The sequence below is a fragment of the Carassius carassius genome, chromosome 1, assembly GCF_963082965.1.
Source record: "Carassius carassius chromosome 1, fCarCar2.1, whole genome shotgun sequence".
Taxonomy (NCBI): domain Eukaryota; kingdom Metazoa; phylum Chordata; class Actinopteri; order Cypriniformes; family Cyprinidae; genus Carassius; species Carassius carassius.
The window spans coordinates 32122267-32135385 of NC_081755.1; the positions used below are offsets into that span (position 1 = coordinate 32122267).

Genomic DNA, 13119 nt, shown 5'->3' on the forward strand with positions numbered 1-13119 from the left:
GACTTAAGTCTTTGCAACTTTACCGATCTACTTTATGCACCAAGAGCTTGTAACACTCCAAAGAGAAAGGAAAAATTTTAATTGCATCATATGACCCCTTTAAAACCTAATTTACCCTTACATCTCGAATTGTCAGTTATACTAATTACTTTTGTTACCCATTACCCATTAGCAGAGAACGAACAAACAAGCTTTCTGCTCAGGACTTGTTGGGGTGGATGCTGCAGTCTGCAGTTGCCTTCACCATGCATGTAATGTAGACTTGCAAAGACAGTTGTTAGCACACTATGGTGGCATGTAATACAAAGTAAAGCACAACTATGTCAAATACATTCCAGTCCACGGTCTATTTGCTGAAACCTGAAAGCCTCCAGCCGAAACTGCTCCTTATCACCTTGAGAATGGGTCCTAATGCGAGACTTGGAGCCTGTGATTTTGGCATTAACCACACACCTAAAATAAAATCTAATCAGACCTCATGCTCATGGAAATGCGGCAGTTACACAAACAACTCCTTACCCTTTCTTCTCAAAGGATATATGGGGGCAGCACTCACATTAGGGACTGCCATAGCGACATAGCTGTCCACAAACACACAGAAAGGAGCATGAATGTATGACCTTATGGAGGCTTCAAAGTTGATGATGTCATTCAAGAAGTACTGATTAGAAGGCCTCTCAAATCTTCAGTCATCTGCTGAAGGAAATTATATTAGTTAAGGTTCACACAAAGATGGCACTAGTGAAATTTGCATTCTACCAACTAGGGCTGGGACAACGCGTCGAGGTCATCGATGACGTCGACGCAAAAAATACGTCGACGCAAAATATGCGCATCGATTCGTCGACCTGTTTTTATTTCTCTAAAAAACTTTTGCAAAACGTTTACCTTATGTGCGCTGAATATACGCGATGGTCGGATCAACATTCTGTCCAACCTTATATAACCAATCCAGGGGTTTTTCTGCATTGATCTTTTTTTTTGGCGGCTGTCAAAGCCTTATTTGATCGGTGAGTGACAGTGACAGGGTGCGTACGAGAGAGAGCCCCGGCTGCGCGCGCACTCACAGTCTTCAAACAACACGAGCGCTTCTTGCTCTCTCTCTCCCTTGTGCATATTAATCAAAATCATTAAACACGATAGAAAAAGGGCGAAACACCAAAGTTTCACGCGCAGTTTCACTCAGTCTTCAAACTACACAAGCGCTTCCGCCCCCCCCCCCCTCGTGAATATTAACCAAATTCACGTGGAGCATTTGGAGATTTTTTTTTTTCTACATGACAGGCTGCTGGCTCCCACTGTTAATTTTTTTTTTTTTTTTTTTTTTTTTTTTTGGAAAAGCACTCTCTGTATTAGCTTAAAGACCTCAAGTTTACATTGGTTACTGTATTCTTTCAATTGCTCTAAACAAGTATTTTGGGTGGCCTTTTTTATTGAATTTGTTGAAGTTGTTGTTATTTTCATCTGAAAGAAGAACTTTTTTTCAGTAAACTAGGCCCTATGTGTTCAGTAAGCTTGTTTCAGTAAGCTATGTGTTTTCAAGGCTTCAAGGTTTTATTGAATGCTATCTCTATACAAGTGCAAAGTAATGCATTCTTAGTCAGTCTTTTATTTTGTAATTTTAAGAGCAATAAACATATATTGCAATGTTAAGGAATTCATGTTTTTACATTCAGATATGTAAATCAACATGTATAAATTGTAAGTAGTCAATTAAAGGGGAGATAATCAAAATCGAATCGGTCTGAAAAAATTAATCGTTAGATTAATCGATGCAACGAAAAAATAATCGCTAGATTAATCGTTTAAAAAATAATCGTTTATCCCAGCCCTACTATCAACCAGTCATTAGGACACCTAACAATCCTGAATTTAGTCCTTACCTTGTACAGTGGCACATAATACTAATTACACCCCCACTGCTCCTGATAATAGGACCACCATATGAAGCCTCTTGTGGAATGTAGATGACGGAAAATGTATAGACAAGCTCATTTTCAGTCACCTATAAGGGTTAGGTGTTGCTCAGAGAAACCTACCAACACCCAGAAAACAAGAACAACATAGCATCACTGTTGGTGTGCTGTCACATCCATGCAGTTTAGACTCAAAGATGAGCACTTGAGTAGAAGAATTTTCTCCAGTTGCAGTACAGCCTCCCAGTCTAAAAGCAGAGGGCGTTAGCGGTCATGTGGTCCCAAAGAGGTCTTCCATCACCTCCACATATTGAATTAAGAGGTGGTGTTAGCGCAGTGGATAAGACACATGCCTTTGGTGTGAGAGACCCGGGTTTGAATCCACTGTGAGACACCAATGTGTCCCTGAGCAAGACACTTAACCCCTAGTTGCTCCAGAGGCGTGCGACCTCTGACATATATAGCAATTGTAAGTTGCTATGGATAAAAGTGTCAGCTAAATGAAAAATGAATTTTAAAAAATGAAGCCTCTTCACTGTTGAGGCTTCTTCACTGTTGGCAGGGACAGGATGGCACAACTCAAAAGGAGTGTTGCTGATGTGGTTCTTCTGGAAGGCTTGGAAAGCACCGTGTCACTTTTGCCACTGGATCCAGCAGCAGTTCTTTTGACTGAACACCAAAAACATGCTGAGAAGGCTTTCCAAAGTCACTCCTGGCTTGTCTCTGGATAGGAAACCTTTGTGGTGCTAATACAGGACTGTTATTAGCAGATTTTGTTGGACTGAGACATCCTAGTTTGATGCTGTTGAAGCTTAAGCATTACATTGCTTTGGATTGATCTATCTTGCCATTGTGCTTCAGATAAACCAGTAAACTCTAATAACTTTCCAAATACTGCCTGCCTCAACCCTATAGCCATTTTATTTTAATCACCAACATGAAGTTTTTTTATTATTTTTGGAGTCTCTCTCATTTTGCTGAATTAACTCATCAGGTGATTAGTGGAGTACTCAACTTAATCTGTGTGTGTGTCTAAAGGAAATATACCACTGGGGAGGCTCCAGAAACAGTTTGAAAACCTTTTATACTCAAGCAGCTCATTGTTTTCTTCTGTTAATTCTTAATCATCACATTTAAAAATGTTACACCAAACATCTTATTGGAAGTTTTATTTGCTTTGTTGAAAAAAAAAAAACACACTCATTACGGTACAGCTCGGTTTGCATTTCCACTGCAGTTTATTCTTGCTTTAGAGTGGGTGGGATTAGTAATTTCATGTCACCCCATCAAACTGTCACTGAATCCGCTCCTCTGCTATCAACAAGCGGAATGTCTGTACTTCGGCAGACAACGAAACTTTTTGGTTGTTAAACAGCTTTGCTCATTCAAAACAGTTGCGTTCAATGCTACACTGGCTGTACTGATTTTGAATCATGGGTTTCTTTTGTGTTTGTCAAGTTCAGTGACACAGGGGAAGATTCTTTCAGGCCAATCCGTGATCAGCAGAGACACCTCCCATTTTTGTAATGCTACCGTTCACTTGGAACCTTAATCGAAGTGGTACTAAAAGTACCAGGTACTGTACCCAGTGGAAAACCCTCAAGAGTAAACCATACAGAGCCATACCATGCAGTGGAAAGGCACCATAGGATGCTAAAGACTGCAGCCTCTAGTGTAAGTTGGCTACTAGTGCACCACTTGAGATCGGAGTAAGGTTTACCTCTGCTAGCTGACCTCAATTACATGTACATCGGAGCAAAAAAAAAAAAAAAAAAAACACACTGCATAAAAGTTGCAACAAATCACTGCACAAGAGATTCAACATTTGACTGAACACCAGTACAGATTACCTAATGAAAAAAGCGCTTAAATTTCACAGTTTACTTAAACGTATTTAAGCCAACTGAAAATTATTAACTCAATTCAGCAAATACAGTTAGTACATGTCAGCTGGATTTTGCATGTTAGCATTGCAAAAGTGTCTGGTAACTGGTCACCATATCAGGGCCTTGAATTGAGTGACAACCAGTAAATCAAGACAGAGTGCATGAGATGTGGAGTATGAGATCTTATTCTTGTAAACCGCAAACAAAATCAACACCATGTAAGAGGACCCCTTAAGAAAGACACTCAAGTTGGAAAACCGTAGTGGTCACAAGCAGTTTGGCTTGTATGGGAGTGCCAGCAAAGCCACAACAGGATACAAATTGTAGATATTCAAAAAGACAAGTCACAACCAATTAAACTTTTTTTTTTTTATTGAAGTCACATCACTTCCAGTTATTTTCGGCCATAGCCAGATTCCTTAACACTTATGGGCCCAACAGAGGTTTTAACCCACCACAGATCTGGGGACCAAACAAGCAGTTAGAAAAAGTGGTGCATAAAAATATGGTCAACCTAAACTACTCAGACCTTTATGGGGCTGGTCACTTCCTCTTCTGGTACTACATGTGGAGTCACAGCAGCCACACACCTGGTCAGAACCATCTGCAGACACCCAACTGACAAGACACCCTTAAGTTAAAAGCAATTCCTCAGTCACCTGTACACTTTAGGAGGTGGGGATCATACCCATTAGCAGAGAAGGAACAAGCTTTCTGTTCAGGATTTGGAGTCGTTGTTGCTACAGCCACCTTCACCATGCATGTGATGTAAACCTGCAGAGACCATCGTTTGTAGATCATGAAAGCACACCATATAAAGCATTGCACAAGTCACATACCAGTCCACTGTCTGGTTGCTGGAACCTGAAAGCCTCTAGCTGAAGCTGCAACTTGTCACCTCGAGTTCGGGGCATAAATTGAGACCTGGAGCCTGTGAGCTTGGCATCAACCAGGCACCTGGGAAAGGAACCAAGTTAAACTTCAGTACACCTAGTGTGGGACACATGAGGGGCACCACTTACCCATTGTTCTCAATAAAGGAGTATCTGGGGACAGATGTGACATCAGGGACTATTGTAGCCACACAGCTGTCCACAAACACACGGATGGGAACATGGCTGTATGGAAGCACAGATGCTTCAAGATTTATGAGATCACCCAGGAAGTATTGGTTAGAAGGCCTCTCAAATCTCCAGTCATCTACAAAGACAACTTTTAGGACAGGTTCACGAGCACTGGATAGTTACAAGAGCATTTGGTACACCAACCGGTCATGAGCTTGAGGGAGAAGACGAAGCCCTCCTCTGCAGCTTCAGTAGAGGTATATGGGACCCAACTGGGCACTAAGGAGTCGCTGCTCACATTATGCTTTCTGCAAGGGAGTCAAACTATCACCTTACCCTGCCTTCAGTACATCAGCAACCTTGAACCCTGACCTCACCTTGAATAGTGACACTCGATTCCAACCACTGCACTAATGCTCCGAACAATAGGAACACCATATGAAGCCTCTTGTGGGGTGTGGAGAAGTTTGAAGGTGTAGACAAGCTCATCGTTAGTCACCTGGAGATGGAGGAATCCTGTTAGTCACAAAACACTCCAAGCCACTGAAATGGAACATTGAAACCTCACCATCACTACACTGCTACATCCATGCAATCCAGACTCAAAGACAAGCACTTGAGCAGAAGGGTCTTCTCCAGTTGCACTACAGCTTCCCAGTGTAAGAGAAGAGGAGCTCACTAGCTTCCCAATCCCGAAGAAGTCTTTCTTGACTTCCACATATATGGAACCCTCTCTACACTGAGCCGCTACGCTGTTGGGAGGGACAAAGTGACGCGGATCAAAAGGGATGACTGGCTGCCGTGGTTCTTCTGGCAGGCTTGGAAACTGCCATGTCAGTTTTGTCACTGGACCCAGCATCTGTTCTTTTGACTGAACACCAAAAACATCTTGAGAAGGCCTCCTAAAGTCACTCTTGGCTGGTGTTTGGACAGGAAATCTTTTTGGTGCAGATGCAGGTTTACTGGGGCCATATTTCTTGGGAAATGGAGGCATCCTAGAGTCGGTCTTCTGAGCTTTTGCCCTAGGCATAAAGACGCCTGGGGTCCAATCATTTCTTTCACTGGGACTCCATTGCGCTTCAGAAAATCCCAGCACAAAAAGGAACACCAATCCAAATCCAACTTGCCCAAACCCCATTGTTGTTAAGTTTGCAGTTCAATAATGCATTAGTGCTCCACCATCCAAATTTATACAGCTGAAAATCAGGATGGCTCCACCTCTCTCATGACAAGCATCATTTTCCTCTATACCAGCTAATTTACTTAATCAATTTGTCACAGGTGAAAGCTATACCAACCGATTGTTTATTTTAAATATAAAAATGACATCAATTCTCTAAAACACAACCAACCTTTAAGCCTTTTTGTGTCCTCTTTTTATGCATTCAGAAACATGATCACAGACAGAATTGTACACTAGAGTTTTCAAAATAACAAAGATCATCGTGTTTCTACACAGTCAGGTTTAGATTGTGACACAACTGCCTCACATCAGCACATCAATCTTCACAATTAGATGGAAATGGAGTGAGGGAATGCAAGATCATAGTATAGTACATAGATTTTATTGTAGATTCACTAATATGTTTTCTCTTCCTTCCCATTGTTTTATGACTAGGTTGATCAGTGTGTGTGGATTTACCCTAGACTTAATTCCTTCAGCTTGAACTACTGCATGCTGGGCAGCACAGAAATATAACCTGAACAGATGACTATAAAGCATTTGAATTCCAAATATTAACAAGTATGAGTCAAAGAAACCCATTAATGGACATTAAGAACAACACACATTAAAACACACTGGAAAATGTCTGGAAAAGTCTTAAACTAAATATATCGTTGACAAATAGTTTGTGAAGCAGCACACACACACACAAAAAAGTTGGCAACTATTAACAAAGAGGTTTTGATTTTTTTTTTCTGTTAGTTTTTTTCTGTTACACAGCCAACATTTCTCATTCGATTCGTTTCTTCAGAAAGAAACAACTAGCTTGCAACTGAACAGACACATCTACTTTAACAGTTGATGGCTGCTTTCCTGTACTCTTTAATTGTCCCATCTGCTTTTCTTACATTTGGGGGGATCAGGAACTGCAAAGCTGTTTTTATGAGTCGCTGACCTCTCGCCGCCAACTCCTTCTGACCGTCCCTCTTTGTCCCTATGGCTCCCTTCACCGTTTCGGCTATCGCTGTGACAATCTCTGTCACTATGACGGTCCCTCTCTGTGTAGCGCTCACGGTCTCCACCACTTTGCCTGCCACTGTGACGATAATGACAATCTCCATGATGACCCCTGTCGTCAGCACTCCTATCGCTACAGAATCCCTCTTTTGAAGAAGAGCTAGAGTAAAAGTCTGAAACTGAGCTCAGGGAGCCTGCACTGCTGAAGCCGCTCATTTTGGCACCCGAGCTGAGGGGAGGGGGTGGCTGCATGGAGGGAAATGAGGAAGAGGACAATGGCAAGTAGGAGATGTGGGTTCCGTCAGGTCCCTCTGGTGTTCCTGAAGGCAAAGAACTTAGACTTCCCGCACTGGTCTACCAAGAGGAGCTGCTGGACTTTGTGGTGAGTTTTGGAGGAACACCAGATGCTGCCACAAAGTGGTTTTTATACTGAGCCGGAGGGAAAGAAAGAGCAGTCAAACAAAATCCAGAAATTGGTACATACAACTATATATCTTTACTGAGGAATTTAAAGGTCCCGTTTTTCATGCTTTTTTGAAGCTTTGATTGTGTGCAATATAGCTTTACAGTGTGCAATATAACATGTGTTCATGTTTCGCGTGTAAAAAAAACAGTATTTTTCACACAATTCACCTGTATACCGCTTTTTTCACATAAAAACGGGCTGATGACTTCCTTGTCATCCCTCCTTCAGAAATACGTAACAAGTTCTGATTGTGCCAGCGGTTCCTGTGTTGTTATTCGACAGCAGCTTAGCACACGCGGCGCTCCTGGAAATGCGATTGGGCTAGTTTTGAGAAGCAAGTGGGCAGGATTTGTTTTAAAAAAACCTGGCAATCCTGATCTGAACCATAGACAGTAAAAAAACGCACGTGCTGGAGATGTACTTATAATCACAGGAGCGTTTTTACTGACGAGATGCGTATGAAAAATCGCATTTCGATTTTTTTTTTGCACAGCCTTAACATCTAGTTAACAATGCTAAACAGCGTTACCCTTTGTGTAATAAGTTACAGAAACTGTTAAACGCACCAACTTAAATAATAAAATACACGGTTGTGGTCCATAAACAACGCCTTCTCCAGACAAAGAGGGAACTGCTCCATTTTTCAAGAATAATTTTTGTGCGAATCTGGCATGCATTAAACTGATTGAGATTGAGGAAGCTGTCCTCAGCAAAATGTGCTGCACATAGTTTTACATGTGGATTATAATTTTAAGGAACCGAGTTAAACATAAATTTTAACCATTAATCTCCAAGTACAGTGTCCCTGGGAAGCCCAAACAAAGATGATTGGACTCCGAGATGAAAATAACAGCGTTTCGACGACATGGCGACAAACACAAACGCAGATCTTCCTCTTCTCCGTCGGAGCGCAACAAGACCATGCCCCCTTTTGTGTATTCATGTGGGCGGAGGTTAGTCAAAAAACTGTTTTAGTGACGTCATTAATGCAGGAACTAGAGGGATGTAGTCCAAACGGCGAATTCTGTTAAATAAAATATCTCGCTTGTCATTGAACTTTGAGCTTTAGAATTATGTTAGTTTCAACCGAAACATTTAGATTCAACATTTAGATTCAACATTTAGATTTAGATTTTACATTTAGATTTAACATTTAATTTAAATTTAGATTTAGCATTTAGATTTAACATTTAGTATTTAGGTGTAACATTTAATATTTAGTATTTAATATTTAACTATTTAAAATATCTCTAAATTAGTAGTTGTATACCTTATTGTCCTTGAGAGGAAAATTGTTTTGGACTACAAAATTTCTGCATGACCTACATACAATCTACATACAATTGACAAGTAAAAAAGATAAAACAAACAATATAAAAGATAAAATAGAAAGAAAACCTTAAGATAAACATCTGTTAAACAGGCACACAGATACTGGTACAAAGGAGTTCTTGTATGGATTTAGCTTACACCTCGGGACTCTGTATCATCTGGGAAGCAGTTCATATTGTGAGTTTAAAAAATGACTCTGATCGCCAATGATCCTTTCCACCTGGTTAAGAATACATTTCTCATATAAATCCTGGAGGTTAGAATCTCTCTCCTGCCCGACAATTTTAGATGCTGTCAATATCAGGTGCATCAACTTAGATTTAAGCTTCACTGAAAGATTACCAAACCATACTGTGATCCCGTACCTAACAATACTTTCTAAAACAGCTTTCTAAAACAGCCTCATGACATTTTTGTTCACACCATACAGACGTAATCTGCGCAAGAAGTACAATCTTAGTTCTAGGCGAGTACAAACCCATTCAATATGTGTATTCCACGTAAGTGATCTCTCTATATACACACCCAGATACTTGTAGGTGTGCGACTGGGTAATATGATGGTTGTGTATAACCACTGGTTGATGGTCACCAATACATTTTGGATCAAATACAATTTCCTGTGTCTTTTTTGTGTTAATTACCAACTCATTTTTATCACACCAGTCAACAAACATACTTATTTCTGCTTGATAAATGGTGCTAACATTATCATGCTCGTAAACTTAAAATGGCTGTGTCGTCTGAATATTTAAAAAATAATTCTGTGAATGCCAGTTTGAGCATTCGTTTGTGAAAAGTGTAAAAAGAATAGGTGAACTGACACAGCCTTGAGGAACCCCAGTACCACTACTCTTTAGCTGTGAAATGCAACCATTTACTTTTACACATTGGGTTCTATCTGTTTTTTTTTTTTTTTTTTTTTTTTATTAAACAAACAAAGTAACAAATCGCCCGACATACAACAAATATAAACACAAAAGTATACATAACATAAGGCATTCTACAGTGAACAGAAATGTGCAACAGGACCAGAAGAGTAATAGATCATCTGAAGGCACTATATCATACCAAACCTCAGAATATCAGAAATAGAGGCATTTATGCTGTCCAAATAAGGTGTCCAAGTGCGAGTAAAAGTATCAGTCGTAGAGTGAATAAAAGATGTTAGGAGTTCCAGAGGAATAGTCTCTCTAATAACTGAATGCCATCCCTTTATAGAGGGGGGTTTATCGCTGATCCACGACAAAAGTAAATTCTTCCTGGCAGCAAAAGTTAACAGGTCAAAAAGACGTCTTTTATGCTTATTAGAAATAAGCTTACATGGGAAACCCAGGAGAAGAGACAAAGGGTCAGGATCCAAGGCCAAACCTAAGATATTATTCAATTGAGCTATGATTCTGGACCAGTAGGTCTGGATAACATGACAATCCCATATACAGTGAATATAATCTCCTATGTTAGATTTACATTTGGGGCAGAGTGGTGAGTGAGCGGAGTTGAACTTGTGTCTAAGAAGAGGCGTAATGTGTATTCTGTGGAGAATCCTAAGCTGAATGGCTCTTACTCTATTGCAAACTGAAAGCCTATTGGCTAGAGACCAAACCATCTCCCAATCATTCTCCGAGATAACCACCCCAAGATCTCTTTCCCATGTTAATCTGAGGTGCGAGGTATTAACTGTAGAATAGGAGCATAGGGCTTTATAGAAGAAGGAGATCAACTTTTTTGTAGGAGGGTTTAAAAGCATCCTCTCAATTACTGAAAGTGAATATTTGGAAGTGAGTGTAGTATTTTTGAATATGTAATCTCTAATTTGCAAGAATCTAAAAAAATGTTGCCTAGGTAAATTATATTTTGAGGCTAAAATATCGAAAGACAATAGTAATCCCTCCTCAAATAAATCACAAATCCTACGTATACCATTAGCCAGCCAAAGGTTAAAACCAAGGTCCATAGTACTTGGCAGAAACTCTGGATTGTTCAGGATTGGCAACAGAGGAGAGGTTGTGTCGATCTTGTCTTCTAATCTTTGAATAGCACGCCATGCCTTAAGAGTATTACATACTAAAGGGTTATCACACATGGCTCTCCTCAGCTTAGAATCACGGATAAATAGTAAGTTTTGCAAAGGGCATTTAGACTGTGAAGATTCAAGATCAAGCCAACCTGATTTAGGATCTTCATTAAGCCACTCAACAATGAATCGAAGCTGGCAAGCCAACTGATACAGTTTAAAATTTGGGAGATCCAAACCACCCTTTGCACCAGGGAGCTGAAGCTTTGATAATTTCAACCTGGGTTTTCTTTTGCTCCAGATAAATGAACTTAACCACCCATTAAGCTCTTTTATAACCTTATTAGACAGTAAAATAGGAATCATCTGCATAGGGTATAGTAGCCGAGGTAGGACATTCATCTTTATCATGGCAACCCGTCCCAGCCAAGACAGAGGGAGAGTCATCCACCTGGTCAAATCATCTCTGATTTTTTCGAGCACTGGTGTAAAATTAGCTTTGTATAATTTCCTAAAAGTAGGGGTTATATTAATACCTAAATAAATAAAACCTTCCTCGGAATATTTAAAAGGAAAAGAGGAAGGTTGATTTTGGGATTTCTTATTCCCTATAAATAGGGCAACTGATTTAGAAAAATTTATCTTGTACCCGGAAAATTGTCCAAATTCCTGAATGAGGTCAACAACCGCTGGTACAGAGGTCTTGGGGTCCGAAAGAAAGAGTAACACGTCATCTGCATATAAGGAGATTTTGTGCCGCCTACCCCCCAGAGACACCCCCAACACAGCTGCACTCTCTCTTATCCTCTGAGCAAATGGCTCCATTGCTATCGCAAAGAGCAACGGAGAGAGGGGACAGCCCTGTCTTGTACCCCGGGATAAGGAAAAATTAACAGATCTATGACCATTGGTAATAACCGCGGAAAGGGGATCTTTATAGAGTATTCTCACCCACTTAATGAAATATTCACCAATGCCAAATTTTTCCAGTGTGTAAAACAGATACGGCCACTCCACAGAATCGAAAGCTTTTTCCGCATCTAGGGATAAAATACAAGAGCTAGAGCTGAGGTTATGGGAAAGCTCAATAATGTTTAAAAGCCTCCTGACATTATGGGTGGAGCTTCTGCCTTTAATAAACCCTGTCTGGTCTTCATGAATGATATATGGCAGAACCTTTTCCAATCTTAACGCTAAAATCTTAGATAACAATTTTAAATCTGAATTAAGTAAAGCAATTGGCCTATAGGAGCCACAATTTTCTGGGTCCTTTCCTTTTTTTAAAATGAGAGAAATATTTGCTTCGCGGAGTGAGGGGGGTAACCTGTCAGTCAAGAATGAATGATTGAGCATAGCTAAAAGAGGGTCTAGAAGCACATACTCAAATTCTTTATAGAGTTCGCATGCAAGGCCATCAGGCCCAGGAGATTTACCAGACTTCAAGCTATGGAGTGCGACTATAGCTTCCTCCCTTGAAATAGGTGCATTGAGAAGTTCCCTCTGTTCTTCTGAAACGACAGGGAGGGTTAGGCAGTCAAAGAAAGATATCATGTAGTCATGTTTTTGGGAAGAATGATGAGACTGATAAAGAACAGAGTAGAACTGTTTAAAAATATTGTTAATAATAATAGGATCAAAATAACGCACTCCCATGGGGTCTACTATAGAAGTAATAAATTGTGAGTCAGAATTGGACTTTGTTAAATATGCTAGATATTTACTAGGTTTATTACCCCATTCATATCATTTTTGCTTTGAATAACATGTATTTGAATGAGACTGATAAGTTAGCAATGAATTTAAAGAGGTTCGCACAGCACTTATTTTTTCTAACAAAGTTGGGGAGGGATCGTTCAAGTAGCTACTAGTGGCAGTATTTAATTCTGACTCCAGGTGTTTCTCTTTCTCTAACTGCTTTCTTTTTTTGGTTGCAAAGTATGAAATGGCAAGGCCTCTGATGTATGCTTTAGTCGTCTCCCAGAGAAGTGAGGGATTGTTTGTAGATTCTGAGTTAATAGATAAAAATATCTTCAACTCTGAATTAAAGTATGAGAGAAATGTATCATCTTTGAGTAATAAATTATTAAATCTCCAACGTCTAACAGGTCTAAGAAACCCCCTCACACAAATATCTAGCACCACTATAGCGTGATCCGATATAACAATATCTCCTATGTTGCAGCGTGTAATTGTATGCATTATAGTCTTAGGCGCAAAAAAGTAGTCGATCCGAGAGTGACACTTATGTGGGTGAGAA

The 13119-nt window shown here is 40.0% G+C and overlaps 1 protein-coding gene and 1 pseudogene across 1 annotated transcript; both read right to left on the minus strand.

Moving 5' to 3' along the window:
* Positions 1-499: 499 nt before the first annotated feature.
* LOC132132050 (zona pellucida sperm-binding protein 3-like) lies at positions 500-3142 on the minus strand (annotated as a pseudogene).
* A 1014-nt stretch (positions 3143-4156) lies between these two features.
* LOC132145414 (zona pellucida sperm-binding protein 3-like) lies at positions 4157-6034 on the minus strand. The gene is made up of 8 exons (XM_059556440.1): positions 5435-6034; positions 5244-5365; positions 5071-5174; positions 4825-5002; positions 4642-4759; positions 4491-4576; positions 4332-4420; positions 4157-4264 (listed from the first exon to the last, which is right to left on the minus strand). The coding sequence occupies exons 1-8, from the start codon at positions 6002-6004 to the stop codon at positions 4197-4199; spliced, it is 1335 nt and encodes a 444-aa protein (XP_059412423.1). The 5' UTR covers positions 6005-6034; the 3' UTR covers positions 4157-4196.
* Between the last annotated feature and the right edge of the window lie 7085 nt (positions 6035-13119).

Bases quoted from the DNA above. Each gene is read 5' to 3' on its own strand.
- LOC132145414 (XM_059556440.1), bottom strand. From the start codon at position 6,004: ATGGGGTTTGGGCAAGTTGGATTTGGATTGGTGTTCCTTTTTGTGCTG. The intron at 4,577-4,641 runs GTATGTGACTTG...TGGTCTCTGCAG, and splicing joins AGCAACCAGACAGTGGACTG to GTTTACATCACATGCATGGT. The intron at 4,421-4,490 runs GTATGATCCCCA...GTGTCTTGTCAG, and splicing joins TGTTCCTTCTCTGCTAATGG to TTGGGTGTCTGCAGATGGTT.